Genomic DNA, 15,637 nt, shown 5'->3' with positions numbered 1-15,637 from the left:
AAAAAAGTCGAATCAAGATAAGTTGACAGCGATTTTGACAGCCCAGAGAGTGCAAGTGTTATTTAAACGTCAAACTTCTGTGAAATTATGACGTTTACTTAACACTTGCACAGACTGGCCTATAAAAATAGCTGCTAACTTATCTTGGTCTGACTTTATGGAGTGAGCACTCTATGCTTACTTATTTCTCTATGGTTGAGTGTAGTCTGCCGCCGGACCTGATTGCGCGTGCGCACACTGACAGACGGACGACAGACAGACCGACTGTTTTAAGAGGCTCTTATTTATTTTATCTTATTTATATCAATTGAGGGACTACCGAATATGGTACTATACCTAAACTTTCAAGAAGTATGAAAGAGTTTCACTGAAAACAACATTCATATTTTTAGTATGATAAATACTAAATACGACAAGAAACTAAAGAAAAATGTTCTAAACTGACTGAAGGCAGCACAAAACAGCTGTGCATATGTAAGAATAAACAGTATAAAAGTTTGTCCAGCAGTTGACGTATTTTTAAATTTTTATATGTGATAAAAAATACTGCAGATAAGTACTTTCTCCGGAATAAACCAATTCGTTATCTTTTCTTTAATTGAAATAAAAACATGCCCACCCACTTTGTTTATGTTTTGCCAGAGATAAAGCGAATCTAGAGTGATTCAGTAATACCACAACAACTGCTCACGATCATTCAACCCAAATGCAGCTATGCGATTGCTGATAACCTACAAAGTTGCTTAGGTACCTATATTATTTAGTTGCAACTTGCAAGCTTGACTTCGCATATAAGGTTCTGGCCAGTGTCGGCGTGAAAAATATTTGGTCTTTTTTTTCTTGGTAATGTCACAAGCTGATGGAAATTGAGTTCTATGGACGCTTCACTGCTGGCTGCTTTGACCACTGCTGGTTAATTACTTTATTAACCAGCAGTAATTAATTTTTTTAAGTTCTCTTGTGCAATGAATGACAGAATTTTCAAATTTGCCTGTCAAAAAAGACACTTGCGATAAGCTTCGAAAACGCAGCCGATATTGGTTTTAGTAAAGTGTACATAAATTGACAGTGGTTCTATTATAAAATACTATAAATTCGATAAACGCACTGTTAAGTATTCGTACTAAGGGGCATTCCCCGGTAATATCGCTTACGAATTGCTTTTGGCTTGTATGGCAGCTACCTCAATCAAATACGTAAAACTTGAGAATATACTGCTAATTTGTTATCCAAGGTATGAAATATTACCATTATCAGCATTTTCCGAAATATTAGAAGTATAACATTTTTCATACATTTTCTCGGAATGCCCCACGAAGCAAGTGGAGCATGCCTCTTTTCCGAGTCATCTCTGAGAATATGTCTGCGGTTGCGTCTAATTATCACAACTCTTTTCATACAATTTGTATGAAAATATTTGTGTTGCGGCAATTAGACCGCAGACATATTTTTTTTGAGAATGACGTACCCTTCGATATGTGTAAGCTCAAGGAATAATCCTTCAAGAGCCTATTTCATCACACTGACAATGGGATCTGACACTAGCATGTTCCTATTATCAGGTCGATAAGATCCATTTCCGTTTAAGCAGCAATGTACGGTGAATTGTCACTGTCATTTGACAATTGACACAGTGGTGAAACAGGGACCAGGTTCGTTGTTGAAATAATAATTTTCTGTTAATTTCAAATTCAATTGACTTAATTTACCGTTTCCTAGCATCTTACCACACTAAGGATTTATAAAGAATATTTTAAAAACCTGTTCCTAATTTAAAAATGCCAAATGAAAAAAAACATTTCAACAACCTAGGCAATAATGTCAGATTAATTAATGTAATCGCTGATTTTATTTCTAGATCATTTGATTGACATGATTCTAAATCATTTATCGTGCGGCATTTTGTGTCATTTGATATCATTATCCGTACGATCAAATATGAGACAAAAAAGTTACATTTTTTATCTCTTTATAGCATAATTTTTTCCCTTATCGTTTTTTGCTGTTATCATAGCATAATATCTCCTCGGTCTGGCCTAGTGGGTAGTGACCGTGCCTTATAAGCCGATGGTACTAGGACAGAATCCCGGTAAGGGCATATATTAGTGTGATGAGCACAGATATTTGTTCCTGAGTCATGAGTGTTTTCTATGTATTTAAGTATTTCATATCGTTTTCTGAGTACCCACAACACATCCCTTCTTGAGCTTAGTCAATTTGTGTAAGAATGTCCAATACAAATACAAAAAAAAACTACTTGGTCCGGTAAATAAGAAAGCGTTGAGGGCTATGTTTTTTTAAACGAGCCTATTATGGCCCAGTATTCATTAAATTCGCGTAGCCAACCCTTTAAACCCCATATTGTGTTCCTCCGGGAAAACCTCGGCAACTTTGATCTAGATTATAAAAAAAGGTAAATTTTGATCCTTTCAGGAGACAACTTACTAAGTTTACCATAAAATCTGAGTGGACCTAAGAAACACTTTTTTGAAAAAAGACCTCAAAGTCGCCACAGCTTAGATATCCGCAAAAATTCCTCTTAACCCACACTCCCTTGTTCGGCCCACCCGAGATGCCAGATTAAACCCATAAAGTGCAATCGCTGTGCCCATCTGTGACGATGACGGATTTATTGTAAGCAACCACCTCGTAAATTGTATGATGGCGCTTGGAGATATAAGATGTGCTATCATATTTTAAAAGGGTTTTGTGGCAGTGGCGTGAATTGACTCGTGTACCATCGTCAACATTGTTAACTGATAATTTAAACTTTATTGCAACGGCATAAGATACAGCGGTGACTTAAGAGAGTTGGTGTTAATACGTGCTGCGTATCGAGGTATCGACCTAAACAAAAATAAATTAAGAAGCAATGTGAACAACTACAGTTTATACATAGAAGATGTTTTTCCAACTTCTAGCTAGTCCTAGTAGTGTTATTCTGCAAGGTAAATATATGGGTCAAATTTTGCTTAGAAGAGTATTTATGAAAAAAATCATATACCTATGTATTGCATGCTGATCCAACAAAGCGGTGACGTGATGATGTTTTCTATGGATCAGCAATTTCTTTCCGCGATTTTGGGTTTGATATTGATAGTTGAAGTTTTTCAATATGAGCTTGAGCTACTTATGCGTCATTTGTGTTTCAGTTCCAAAGGAAACTCCCTATGCAATGCACATTGCTCACGTATTTTATAGTATTTTATGCATCAATTGTATAAGAAGGGTCAAAAAAGGCGAGTGGCGTGAGTTACAATGTGAGCCGGAGCCGAAGGCGTAGGCGAACATTGTAAAGGAATACGCCACGAGAATTTTTTGACCTACTTATACAACGTTGCATACAATATTTTTCCTACGAGTCAACAAAAATAAATCTTAATTTAGGTAAACAAATTACAGCAAAAGTATATAGCCAAGACGCGCGAGCATACCTTGTTACGCGCCCGGCCCGCCCCGGGCCGCGGCCGGCCGGTCGGCGACACCTCCTCGTAACTCATGAGGCCCTGGTACTTGCTACTTGCTAAATTAATTTTTTGGACAGTTTTTTCTCAATTTTGGCCACCGTAGCCTACGGAGACTAACAAGCAACGCTAAGCGGTCTTCGTAGTCTATGGGTGTTGCTATATTACGGGTGTCACATGCGTGTTTCTGACTTATGAAGTAATTATTTTTAGTATGCAACCAAATGAATATTTTGTAAGTTGGCATCAATGCACTTAGTTTAAAACTGTATTCGTTTTGGTTTTGTTAGGTTGGTAGCCATTAATCGCAGTAACATTATAGCTTATAAAAGCACAAGAGCTTTTATGAGGAATAGACAATATAGACTTTTCTTGAAATCTTTTATGTATGTTCTTATATTCGTGTTAATGAATGCATAAATGACAGATAACAGTAGAGGAGTAGGAAAAATATTTTAATGATATTCCCTTATTCTTTCTACAGGACTACCAAAGGCGTAAATTGAGTGACATAACTCAGAAACCCTTATCCCCGTTTCAAATTAGAACTGTATATGGTTCAAAATAAGGTTGATATTCCAATTATAATTGCAGAGCATGTGTTACTTTTAGTTCTGCGTACCACATGTATGCAGGATGGCCAAAACTCTTGCGCACTTGACAAACCGGCCAAAGCTGCCACCAAGACATTCCAGTTAGTACAAGTACCAGCGACTCAAAGGCTTAACCAGAACCGAACCAAAAAGCTTCGCGGTAGCTCTTTTTCTGCCTTTCTATCGCTCAAAAACGTAAGAATGAAAGAGAGAGAGATACCGAAATTTACATGTTCCATGTTTATGATAGATCCTCAGTATAGGCAAGTAGGTACTTACTATAATAAGTGTGCTCGCACGCAAGTCTCTACGCATCAAGAAAATCGAAATTTCTTTATTTGCCTCTCTATCACTCTTGCATATTCGAGCTGGTAACCAAATTTAGATTTACGATTATCGCGGTAGACCCTCAGTACGGATCTTAAGGTCAAGTAACTTTGGTTCTTTCTAGAACTTGACTCACTTTCGCACGCATAACTATGTATGACGATACACAGTCATTCCCAACGCTCAATCTAAACAGACCAGCGTAAGTTTGACCTGCAACAGCATATAATTCTTACGAATTTCAGGACCAAGTTACTTAGAGACGAGGTATATTAAAGGTGCCAGGGACTTTCCGCCTTTGCCTCAAATTAACTGGCCCAGTTCCTTGTATGAAACACTGGTTTAAATAAGCTGTAAAACGCCCATAAGGAGGTGATTTAAGCCTTCCGAAGTGAAATAAGGCACTGGCAAATTTAATAAAAAATGTTGCGTTGATGACACCATGTTACAGGTACATTTGTTTTAATATGACTGTCAATGGCGAGGGTCCATAGACAAAGGTTTTTTATACGCCTACAAATTTTTAGGAGTGACAATTTTAATGGTTCACAGATCTAATTGAAACCGTTTGCTGATCTACATATTTTTGATGATCAAACAAGATGATGATTATGTGTTTTATATTTGTATCGATAAATGAGAAGTCACTATGAAAATACAAAAATGCCACGCAAAATTCCGGCCTCTGCTTATAATAATTAATGTCCTTGCTGATTTTTTTTTGTGATCTAATATCTTGGGTTAGGTTTCCACCGCAGAATAAATAATAGTACTAAGAAAATTCCGGCTTCTGATTATAAGTTTTAAAAAAAGAATGAAAACGAAATGAAGACCATGACGACATCAAAACCAGTTCATAACCATAACAAATTCTCAAATTAGAATCGGCGCGAGCTTATACAAGAAAATAGCTTACAAAATTTTTTTACGCGAAAATTTTTTTTTCTATGAGGCAGATCGTCCCATTCGGTCAACCCTCCATACTAAGGCCAAAATTTTTTTGCGTTACAAAAATTTTTCTTCTATTTTTTCGTAATCCAAACACGAAACTGATCCCCACTATTTTTCTTACACCTTGTAGAGTATGAAGTGCCTGACATGTGCGCCAGTTCAAGGTCATCGTGTCAAGGTGGTCCGTCGGCCACCTGACCGCATTCTGCATACACGGTTGACCTCATTTTAGTTTCTGCTCCAACTCCGACTCAATTGTCCCTATTGTGAAGTTGCTGATACCGTGATTTTGACATGACAAAGTCTTACTTTACGGTTAGTAACTAGGCTATAGAATGAAATCTATTCAAGGCGCTTTCTTTAGAAAAAACGTCTAAAATCGTGCAATTTTTTTAGCTGATTACTGTGTATCAGATCCACATCAGATCAGATGATCCATATGACAATTTTCTTCTGTCGATGTATGTGGTAAAAACAAAGACAAATCGTTGGTTAAACTATCCACGCACAGTTTTGTATAGTCCGTATAGCGATAGGTGACCCTCCTCGCAAAGAAGTTTATTTTCAGGGGGGTTCAACTATCTCTGCAGCTGACTCTACTTAAATTTTCTTTGAAGACTCGCAGTTCATGGAGCAGGGCCATGCTCAGTATCAAGCTTCAAGATCGAGTAAAGAATGACGAAATCCGACGACGCACCAAGATGCAAGACGTGGGTGACGTCGTTACCAAACTAAAATGGAGTTGGGCGGTACATGTTGGTAGGCAGAGTGATGGCAAGTGGACCAAAATGTTAATGGAATGGTGGCCGCTTTCAGGTGAATGAAGCCCTGGCTCGTTGGCTCGAGGACATTTGGAAGATTCGGGAGTTAGCTCAGGACCGGGACAAGTGGCGTTCTAGGAGAGAAGTCTATGCTCAGCAAGTGGCTGATATGATTATGATACACTCGTAAAGAGTCAAAAAGCTCTTACTTCCCATGTCCATATTGTAATGATCGACCAGCCACCATTCGCCACGGGTTGCTAATTGGTGTTATCGGACGGCACAGTTGCGCGTGCACATGTAGTAGCTCGCGTACACAAGTTTATTTATATCTGAACCAATTCCCTACAATCAGTTATCACATGAAGTCGTGGGAAACTACCAGACTACTTTTTAAAGACTACTAGTTTAAAGTTATCCATTTACTAAAATATAACTAGTAAATACTACTAGTTAAACAATCGGAAGCCACCATGGCTGATGATCAGCAGACTGTCTTGTACAGATAATTACAGACAAGGCGTCTCCAGTTGTTAGATCCTCCAAGTATTCAATACACAAAACTTAAAGAAATTAAAAATTTATCACGATTTTTTTTCTGCCTGGAACATCACGTAGGATTTAGATCAATACTTATTCTTGTCTCCCGCGCCGATGACAAGCCGATCGCTTCGTGGTAAAATGGCAATCAATTTACACCTGTTTTCTGCACAACTCTTAATGTGTGTCTACATCGGCGCATGCACCGCTTGCTCAATTTTCACGAACCATTTGAACCTGTACCTAACTTTTCGTTTACGATTCGTAGTTTGACATTCGGCGCGCGAGAAGTGCATTTGCGAGATTGTACCCCTAGTGTAAATAAATTTGATTTCGAAACGTGACGTACGCGTTTGCGTTTAGTCTCATTTTGTATGTGATTTAGAAAGAGCGCGCCAAGCGGGACTTTTTGGAAACTCAAAATCCTATACAAAATGAGACTTAACGCAAACGCGTTCATCACGTTATGATGTCGATTAAATTTACACTAGAGGTACCTACTGGACGCACCTTTTTAAACAATTCACGAACGTAACACTTTAACTTACATAACTAGGATCTAAATCAATTGACATTAATGTTCCAAATGATGTACAAGTTAAAAAGTGTCGGGACTCTAATAAATATTATATTTAACAAATTTGGCACGTGAAAAACACCTTATTTGCTACATGGTGAAAAGTAGAATAGGAATAGGCAGTTAAAACAAGATTTGAATTCTTATTTTAGCATTTATTACTTAAAGAATATTCTTATCTATAGGAATCCTTATGTAGGGAGATTATTTCTTTTGCCTAACCTGCAACAAGTAAATTCATAATGCCCATATTAATCTTAGGTTACCATTATTATAGGATATCTGTCGCACACAAACTTAAACTCTTTTCGTATACTAATCTTTGGGAGCCCTTGGAGGATTATATATGTAAATATCTAAATATAAGAAAGGTTTATTCAAGTAATTCCGGAAGGCTGGTAATGTCGGGTAATTCAAATATGGACTCTAATAGGATGGAATTAGCCAACATTCTCAAGTACTCGGAAATACCCCAATGCAATCTACAAATAAAATTTTCTCATATCACTCACATGAACCTCGCGTCGTACAAACCATTCATATCGGGCATATCAGCCGTGTACATTCGCGTTTTTGCGTAAGGTCAACAGCCTAAACACGTGGCAATAATTGTTCGGGCTGATTTCTGATTGCATAACGAAGGCGACGACAGACGTCAGGTTTCGCACATGTGTACAGCAGCATGTAATATATCTACACAAACTATGGGCTCAAAAATATGTATACTTTGTATGCGCAACTTTGGATATAAAGCTGCCTAGAGTTTGTGCAAGTTTTTGGCCTTTTGTCTTGTCAGATTTCAGGGTAGCAATTTTTTCTCGTTTTGCGGAAACGTCATTTTGATACATCTGAAGCTTAAACCTAAATTACTATTTGTGAAGGTGCAAGGTAGTAAAATCTTAGAATATGTATCATCATCAATGGCGTTTCTAGTAAATTTATAGTAAATTATTTGACTGATATTATTATATAATAATATTGAAATCTTTAAGTAACACAAATGTCCCAGTTGGACACTGTCCCAATAATTGCCAACGTCAATCTTAATTCCAAACAATTGAGGTGACAAACGGGCTGTCAACTAATAGAATAAGGCAGTCTTTACCAACAAATCTGAAGTTTATAGACCGCGAGCCAGGAACAGATTTCCATGACCTATCGCCTCCTGGGCAAAAACTCGTATAGTGATTAACGGCTATGTATGATGAACCCCGTGGACGTCAGCTGCCGCTCCGTTGGTGGGTTGAGGAATAACATTCACCGAAACACGTAAAAAAAAATGTTTGCCATCGCCTCCCGTTTGATACTTTGTGAGATACTATTGTTAATTTAAAAAATCGTCAGCCGGTTATATCGCGGTGGTAAGAACGTCAGCTGGTCGCATGGACATGTAAAAATGAAGCGTCTTACCTTTTTATGATAGCAATAACAAATCATGAAACTTTGCAGGTAGCATTTCATCAAGCGAAACGCCTGAAATTCTGTACACGGATTACGCAATTTACACATTACGCATACTTTGCGGAAATAAAGTGATATAGTGCGTATTTTATACATGTTCATGTGAAAGCTGACGGTTTTTCCACCACGATACAACCGCCTGACGGTTTTTTTAATATTTAAAACAGCATCAAAACTATCATCTGACAAAGTATTAGCCGGGAGGCGATGACTGACGAAATATGCTCCTGGCCCGCGGTCTATTAGAGTCAAGTTGATTCCAGTCGTGAGTAAATTGACAACAATGCTTAGTATTTAGCAGAAAATTGCCTCCAAATTCGTGAGGAGTGTTACTGATAAGCTGAAATGAACAAAGACTGTAATTGATATAATCAGAGCACAGATTACAAGACAACGGCTGCGGAATACCAAACTAAGAATACAGTAGGACCGTCCCTAAAAATATAGCAATAAAGTTCAAAATTGATAGTATTACGTGAAGATGATGATTTGCAATAAACTGCAAACTGCAGCCAACACCTGCACTTTAAAAAGCCTTAATATCATTAAGATAAAGTGGATATTTGTGGTTTTTGTGTGAGTATTGGTTGTTTAATGGCAAAGTTGTAAGGAAATGAATACCGGGAAGCGGAGAAAGGTAAATTGGCTAGCAACAGCTCGATCGGCTTTTATGAAGTCGTTCAAATTTTACGCGTTTTTGGGGTTCCGTGTTAAATTGTGCAAAGAAAATGGACATAATTTTAAGACGAATACGGAACTTAATCGCGTAAACTTACGTTTATTATATGGCCTGATATTTCAAACGTGACGTTAAGTTCGTGGTCACAGGCAGACTGGCGAGGAATTGTATCAACATCTTGCTGCGCGGGTTTTGCGAACTACCCGCACTTGATCTTGATTATTCACTTGTACGCTAGGGTTGTCACTTTGCTAGGGTTGCAACACTCACGACGTGTATTGTATATGCAAAGTTTTATTACAATCCAACACGCAGTTTTAAAATGAGAACAAAACTCCGTTTTTATGAGAAGGTGAAAATCGACCGAGCTTGCTACGGATTTCTACATAATACATATCGTAAACAATCTTCACACTACAACTTAGAGAATAAATCACTTATTAATTTCTTTAGAAAAAACTACATTGCATGGCTGTGCTAATTAGGTAAATACAATAGGTACATAAAATTCATACAACATACTCAAAGAATACAACAACAATAATAATATCTTGGTCCAGACGTCGCGCAAACGTTATTTTAGTCAAAGTAAATGTCACGACGGCGGGCTTACCGATTCTAAATATCGGTTACACTACAAAGTGCTAAAAACATAGTTTTTATTATATTTCGCAATGAATTAATGAAAATAGTTTTATGCACAAGTACTTAGTCCTAAACTTTGAATGTCACCTATGCAATACCGTAACATTAGGCAACGTACCTAATACATAATTACTTACCTACTGCTTAAATTACTTCTATTCTATTTTATATAGTCACCGACGCCCATACTCTTTGCATTTAGTTTTATGCACGTGTCACGCATGCAATTAACATCAACGGCGTAAACAACTGTACCCCTAGTGTAAATATTTTCGACAGCGAAACGTGACGTACGCGTTTGCGTTAAGTGTCATTTTGTATGAGATTTTTGACTTTCCAAAACGTCCCGCTTGGCGCGCTGTTCAAAAACCCATACAAAATGAGACTTAACGCAAACGCGTACGTCACGTTTCGCTATCGACTAAATTTACACTAGGGGTACAGTACCCCTAGTGTAAATTTGATCGACATCATAACGTGACGAACGCGTTTGCGTTAAGTCTCATTTTGTATAGGATTTTGAGTTTCCAAAACGTCCCGCTTGGCGCGCTCTTTCTAAATCCAATACAAAATGAGACTAAACGCAAACGCGTACGTCACGTTTCGAAATCGAATTTATTTACACTAGGGGTACTGAACATTTCCTCAATTTTCAAGTTTGCTGAAACTGAAAATTTAAGGATGTCAAGCCGCCATTTTGAATGTAATAACGGCTTGTAGTACTTGATATTCTCGCGTTTAGTATGGGAATATATTACATACCATACTCAAATTAAAATATCTTTTGCATTGAATATTTTAGTCTCTTTTATGCACAATTCACTCGAGAAAAGTTTGTTAATATTTTTTCAATAAAGCAGGAGCAATGAAAATGTTGCCTCAAATGATTGAAAATAAATTTAAAAAATCCAAAAAACTTGTAAGTACCATAGGTATGGTACATCTTCAAGAAGAGCTATAATAGGTATGTACTTGTACGTTTCTTATTCTTCCGAGGAAAAAAAATTTATAAGAAATATATGTATCGCACACTTCATGTATAAATACATTCCTGCAGTTTTATGTACCCAGAGACCCATAAAATGTTTCCAATTCCATTGTATTTTGAATCTTCATTCTGACAAATTCAAATTGCATTGGTATTGGGAAGTTTTACATTGTGGGCGTTAGAAAATATAAACTCCACGTTAGAACTAGGGGTGAAAAATCCGAAAAAATCAAATGTTGTATTCGGGAATTTAACCATATATCATTATTTTCAGTTTTTTCCTGTTTCATTCAGAAAAATTTAATATGTCATACACATGATACACAATGCCACTGATGAGTGATGACAGTGTCAAATATATAACATGCCAGAAACTAACACATTAGACGTGCAACCTGAACCTTCCTGTTTAAATTCCTAATTAAATTCATATGGATAAGAGAGAGGATACAGAAGTTTAAAAAAAAAACAGGAACTGAAATTGCATTGTTTTTTTCGAAAGAAACTTGAAAAAAACTAGTTGTTTGGAAATCTCCCCGTATATTTCCGGTTTTTTTCAACGCTAGTTAGAACTGAATATTATAGCCAAATTTCGTTTGTTTTTGCTCCAATTCAAAGTACCACTCACATTCCGTGTCATTCCGACTCTCTCGCTCGCGGCAAATCATTCTATGGAGTCATTATCGCAATTCGGACGATATGTAATTACGTACTTGCACGATTCTGACAGCTTTGTTATTACTGGGCCATTAAATTAGCTCGGATGCTATTATTGCGTCTATTAACCTTTTTAGGAGCTGTCAAATAAATGGTAATAGTAAGACATATGTTGCTGTGGTAGATTTGAATGAATTCCTAAGATTAAGAACGATTTCCCTACTGTAAGATCGCAATAATAAGCTGCGATATTTATAAGTCGCCGAATTTCGCCGTTCATGCATAAAGCACTGAGAACGCTATACATTTTTTACTATATTCTGTATCTTTGGCCTGTCGCTTTAGGTCGGTTAGTGTCTAAGCAGTTTTAATGGGTCTAACAGGGTAACAGGTAAATGGGTGTCAAAGGAAAAACTTCCTCCTATTGAAAGGAATAAGCCTGTCAAACACCTTTACTGCAGGCAATTAGTGTTCACGAATTAAAATATTATTCTAATTCGCTTCAGATATTTCAGGTTTAAACCAATTCACACATATGCTTATCGAGTTTTTACATTAACAGCAACATTAGAGATGTCACATACACTATTATTAAAACACGTCTAGGCCGTGTCTGACCGTAAATAATAGGCTCAAAATGCAACTACTTTCAAAAACATCCTAAATCTAATAAAGATTCAGAAGCAATATCAACTCTAAAACAATTACAATATGACTCAATTTGCAGCTAGCCAAAATAGAAGATAGAATTTAGAAACATCGTAAGACATTAGGCACAAGTAAGATGTCAAATAAACGGTCTACTATTAACTTTTTGCCGCCAATTCGTGGTATTGTTCCAATTAGTGTTAGATAAACGATCTTAATATGTTCCTAATAATCGTTATTTTAAAGTGACGGTTATATTGCCCATTCCATTTAAATAGTCTCGACATTCCTTGAACTGTCAAGTGTAATATACAAGAACGGAAGATATATTATCGTTAAAGTATAGGTTCTGGCATGAAGATACATCATACATATATATATCCTGTTTTATCGATAAATTAGTCAATTGCACCCAAGTTCATAAACATCTGTGTTCTAAACATAACTGTCATTAAAGGCATATGTATAAGTGATTAGCTATGATACCTACCTACAAAACTACCAATACTATGATGATATAACATCAATAATTACTAAATGAATTCAATAATAAAATAGTCAGCCTATAATATTCATAGAGGCTTTTAAGAGTTCCAGATATCCGATTACATTTTCCTCATGTAAGTAGGTACTTGCCCTACGGACGGATCCACTCAAATTCGTCTGTTATACTTATTTAAGTAGCTTGTCAAAATGTACGCAACTGTTTGTACGTATAACTTGTAATCTCAATCATTTTTGTGTGACGCAATTCGCTGCAGCTTGGATTCCATTATGTATATGATTTAAACAACATTCCAAAAAAATACTTGACGCTTAATTTGCTAAATAAAGTCAAAGGTCACACGAATAGTCGTAAACGACAAAATACTAAAAAAGTCTGAAATATAAACAATAAAAAGTACTCACTGTGAACACTGTTGACGTCTGTGGTGCCGTTGACGGTGCCATCCGGCAGCAGCTGCAGATATCGATTCTTCAGGAACATCTGTATGTTCCTCGAGGTCCCGGTGATGTGGCTGAGGTTCGCCGAGCGCTGCGCGCGCTCCGGCGCGGGGGCCGCGGCGCACGTGGCCAGCGCCAGCGCCGCCAGGAGCAGCCGCAGCGTGCGCGGGCGCATCGCGCGCCGCGCCCATGGCCGCCGCCCGGGCGCCGTCACTGCTCACGACCACTCATAACCCGCACGCAGTTCCAATACAATCTTCCCTTTTGTAGGGTTTTTTCGGGCGCCCAACGTGGGGCCTTAGACTTTCAAATTAACTGCAATCTCTTGTGCGCTTTCGATTTCGGTTGTGACATGTGAATGCAGTCATATTTAGTAACGTGGTCGCAGTATTGTGATACTTTCGGTGTCTCGGTTTACTCGCCACCGCAAACGTGCCAGCTTGCGGCCGTTCACATGATCTGTAACAAAAATATTGGTGCGTATTAATGCAATGCCTATGAATTGTTTGTTAGCTGGTTCAACAAGGAGGTCTGTTGTAAGCTTAGCCGTTGATCTGAGACTAACTGCATTGTATGATTTGTATATAAGTAAATCTAGTTGATTAGTGATGCAAATAAACTTTGAAACGCAGGCATTAAAAGAACTTAAAAAACACTGGTACGTATTACTGTGCTACAACGTTATTAATCTTGGAAATTTTAACATTACGTTACTGTCTGCTACTCATATCGATTTGTAATATTTTTTCCGATTAATTTTCATGCAATGTTTATATTTACCAGATTGTTTACAGCTAAATGAATAGACATAGTTAATAATATTAATTATTCAACTAAAAGATATGACAGCGTGTTATGATTAACTGCGTCAAGACACCGTTATCTGCCACATATTGAATATTGGTTATTAATGGCTGTTCAATCGATATAAAAATTATAATTAACTGTTATCTTAGGGCTGACCTGCCACTGTAACCCGCGCTTTGGATCAGTTACTCATTTATTATTTATATATAAAAATATTATATTTCTTAACTTCTTGCCAACTTTTTCGCACTAAATTATTAAATCACGTAGTAACATATTTAAGCGACTTGCTCATATGCGTATTTTGAGGTAACCGGTTTAACTTTTGAGGTACCCATTCAGTAAGTCGTTAGACTACATCGCGAGGTCGAGGGTTAAAATCTAGGTCGTACAAAAATACACCTACGTTTACATCAGTGGACCCAAGGTCCCAAGTCACTGCTTGCAGTATGCAACAGGAGTATAAATACAAAAACAACAGACAGATCTATTTACCTGTTAGATTTCAATGAAGGTCTACATCGTGAAACCCTGAAACAGGTCTGAATCGAAGAAAGCTTAGGGCTCGGCCGGAGAACGACTTGGGCCTTAAATTTTCCTACTAGTCAGAAGCACATCTTCAGGTGGTATCAAAAATAGTGACCATAGAATTATTCAATTTAGCAGTTTGAAACTGCTAAGGATACTAATAAGGATTAACAAACTGAGTAAAAGCCGTAATAAGACGCGCGAAACAGGTAACCAGGTCAAAAGACGAAGGTCACTTAGGCCTACGAACGGCATGTCACGTAATGTCAACGCCGTATAATTGTCAATAATCTATAACACTAAAAGGTATTAAACCCAAAATTATAGACACATGCTAATCTCAATCTTAATTAGAAGCGCTTTAAGTTGAATATCCTGGTAAGCTCTTTGTCATTTAGCTGGTTTTTGTTTTAAAGCTACGATATTTGTCGAAATCACACGCTTCGTTTGACAGCCCATGTGTGAAACGCAAACATTGCTGCCAACAAAAAACAATTGATAAAGTCGCATTCGATTTTAAACCATATTCGGTTGCGATAGAATTATGATTAGAACGTCATGTTAGAAATAATCAAAAACCATAAAAGTGCTGAAAGATAAGAACCGTTCGGAAGCATAGAAACGTTCTTAGATTGTGTTGTTGGACTAAAACCAACAAGTATTTTTTTTATAAAATCTTAAAAACGCAGTTGAAGTCACTGGCGCTGTATAAAAGTAAACTAGCTTATTTAAAATAAATATTTTACACACTAAGAGATCAATTTAAGTCTTAATATACAGTCTCCGTTTGTTAATTTTAAATTTTCAAATACCACAATGTAGAGCAAATAGCATGTAATTATCTGTTAAGGCCTTAAGGGGCTGTCATAACCCAATGTCCTTGAAATTGATGTTACTTAAACAGTTTTTTAAGAAAGACTATTTGTTTTAGTCAAGTAAGAAAAATATATGTTCATATTAATTATATTTCAAAGACCATGGTTGTACTCGATACATGATTGAACGAAATCGGCTCGATAGAAAATAATTGCAAAGATTGGTCTTAAAATCACAATTAAACGGTTCT

General features: G+C 37.1%; 1 protein-coding gene across 2 annotated transcripts in view; it reads right to left on the bottom strand.

Annotated features, from left to right (window-relative positions):
* LOC133531716 (fibroblast growth factor 22) overlaps positions 1–15,637 on the bottom strand; it is a 245,416-nt gene that overhangs the window by 185,985 nt on the left and 43,794 nt on the right. For both annotated transcript variants that reach the window (XM_061870104.1, XM_061870096.1), the window contains exon 3: positions 13,201–13,695. In XM_061870104.1, coding sequence (XP_061726088.1) covers positions 13,201–13,411 — 211 coding nt within the window. In that variant the 5' untranslated portion in view covers positions 13,412–13,695. The remainder of the gene's footprint in view (positions 1–13,200; positions 13,696–15,637) is intronic.

Source organism: Cydia pomonella, chromosome 2 (assembly GCF_033807575.1).
Source record: "Cydia pomonella isolate Wapato2018A chromosome 2, ilCydPomo1, whole genome shotgun sequence".
In the NCBI taxonomy this organism is placed as follows: Eukaryota; Metazoa; Arthropoda; class Insecta; order Lepidoptera; family Tortricidae; genus Cydia; species Cydia pomonella.
Note: the sequence above shows the minus strand (reverse complement) of the source record. Positions and strands in the feature narration are given on the sequence as shown.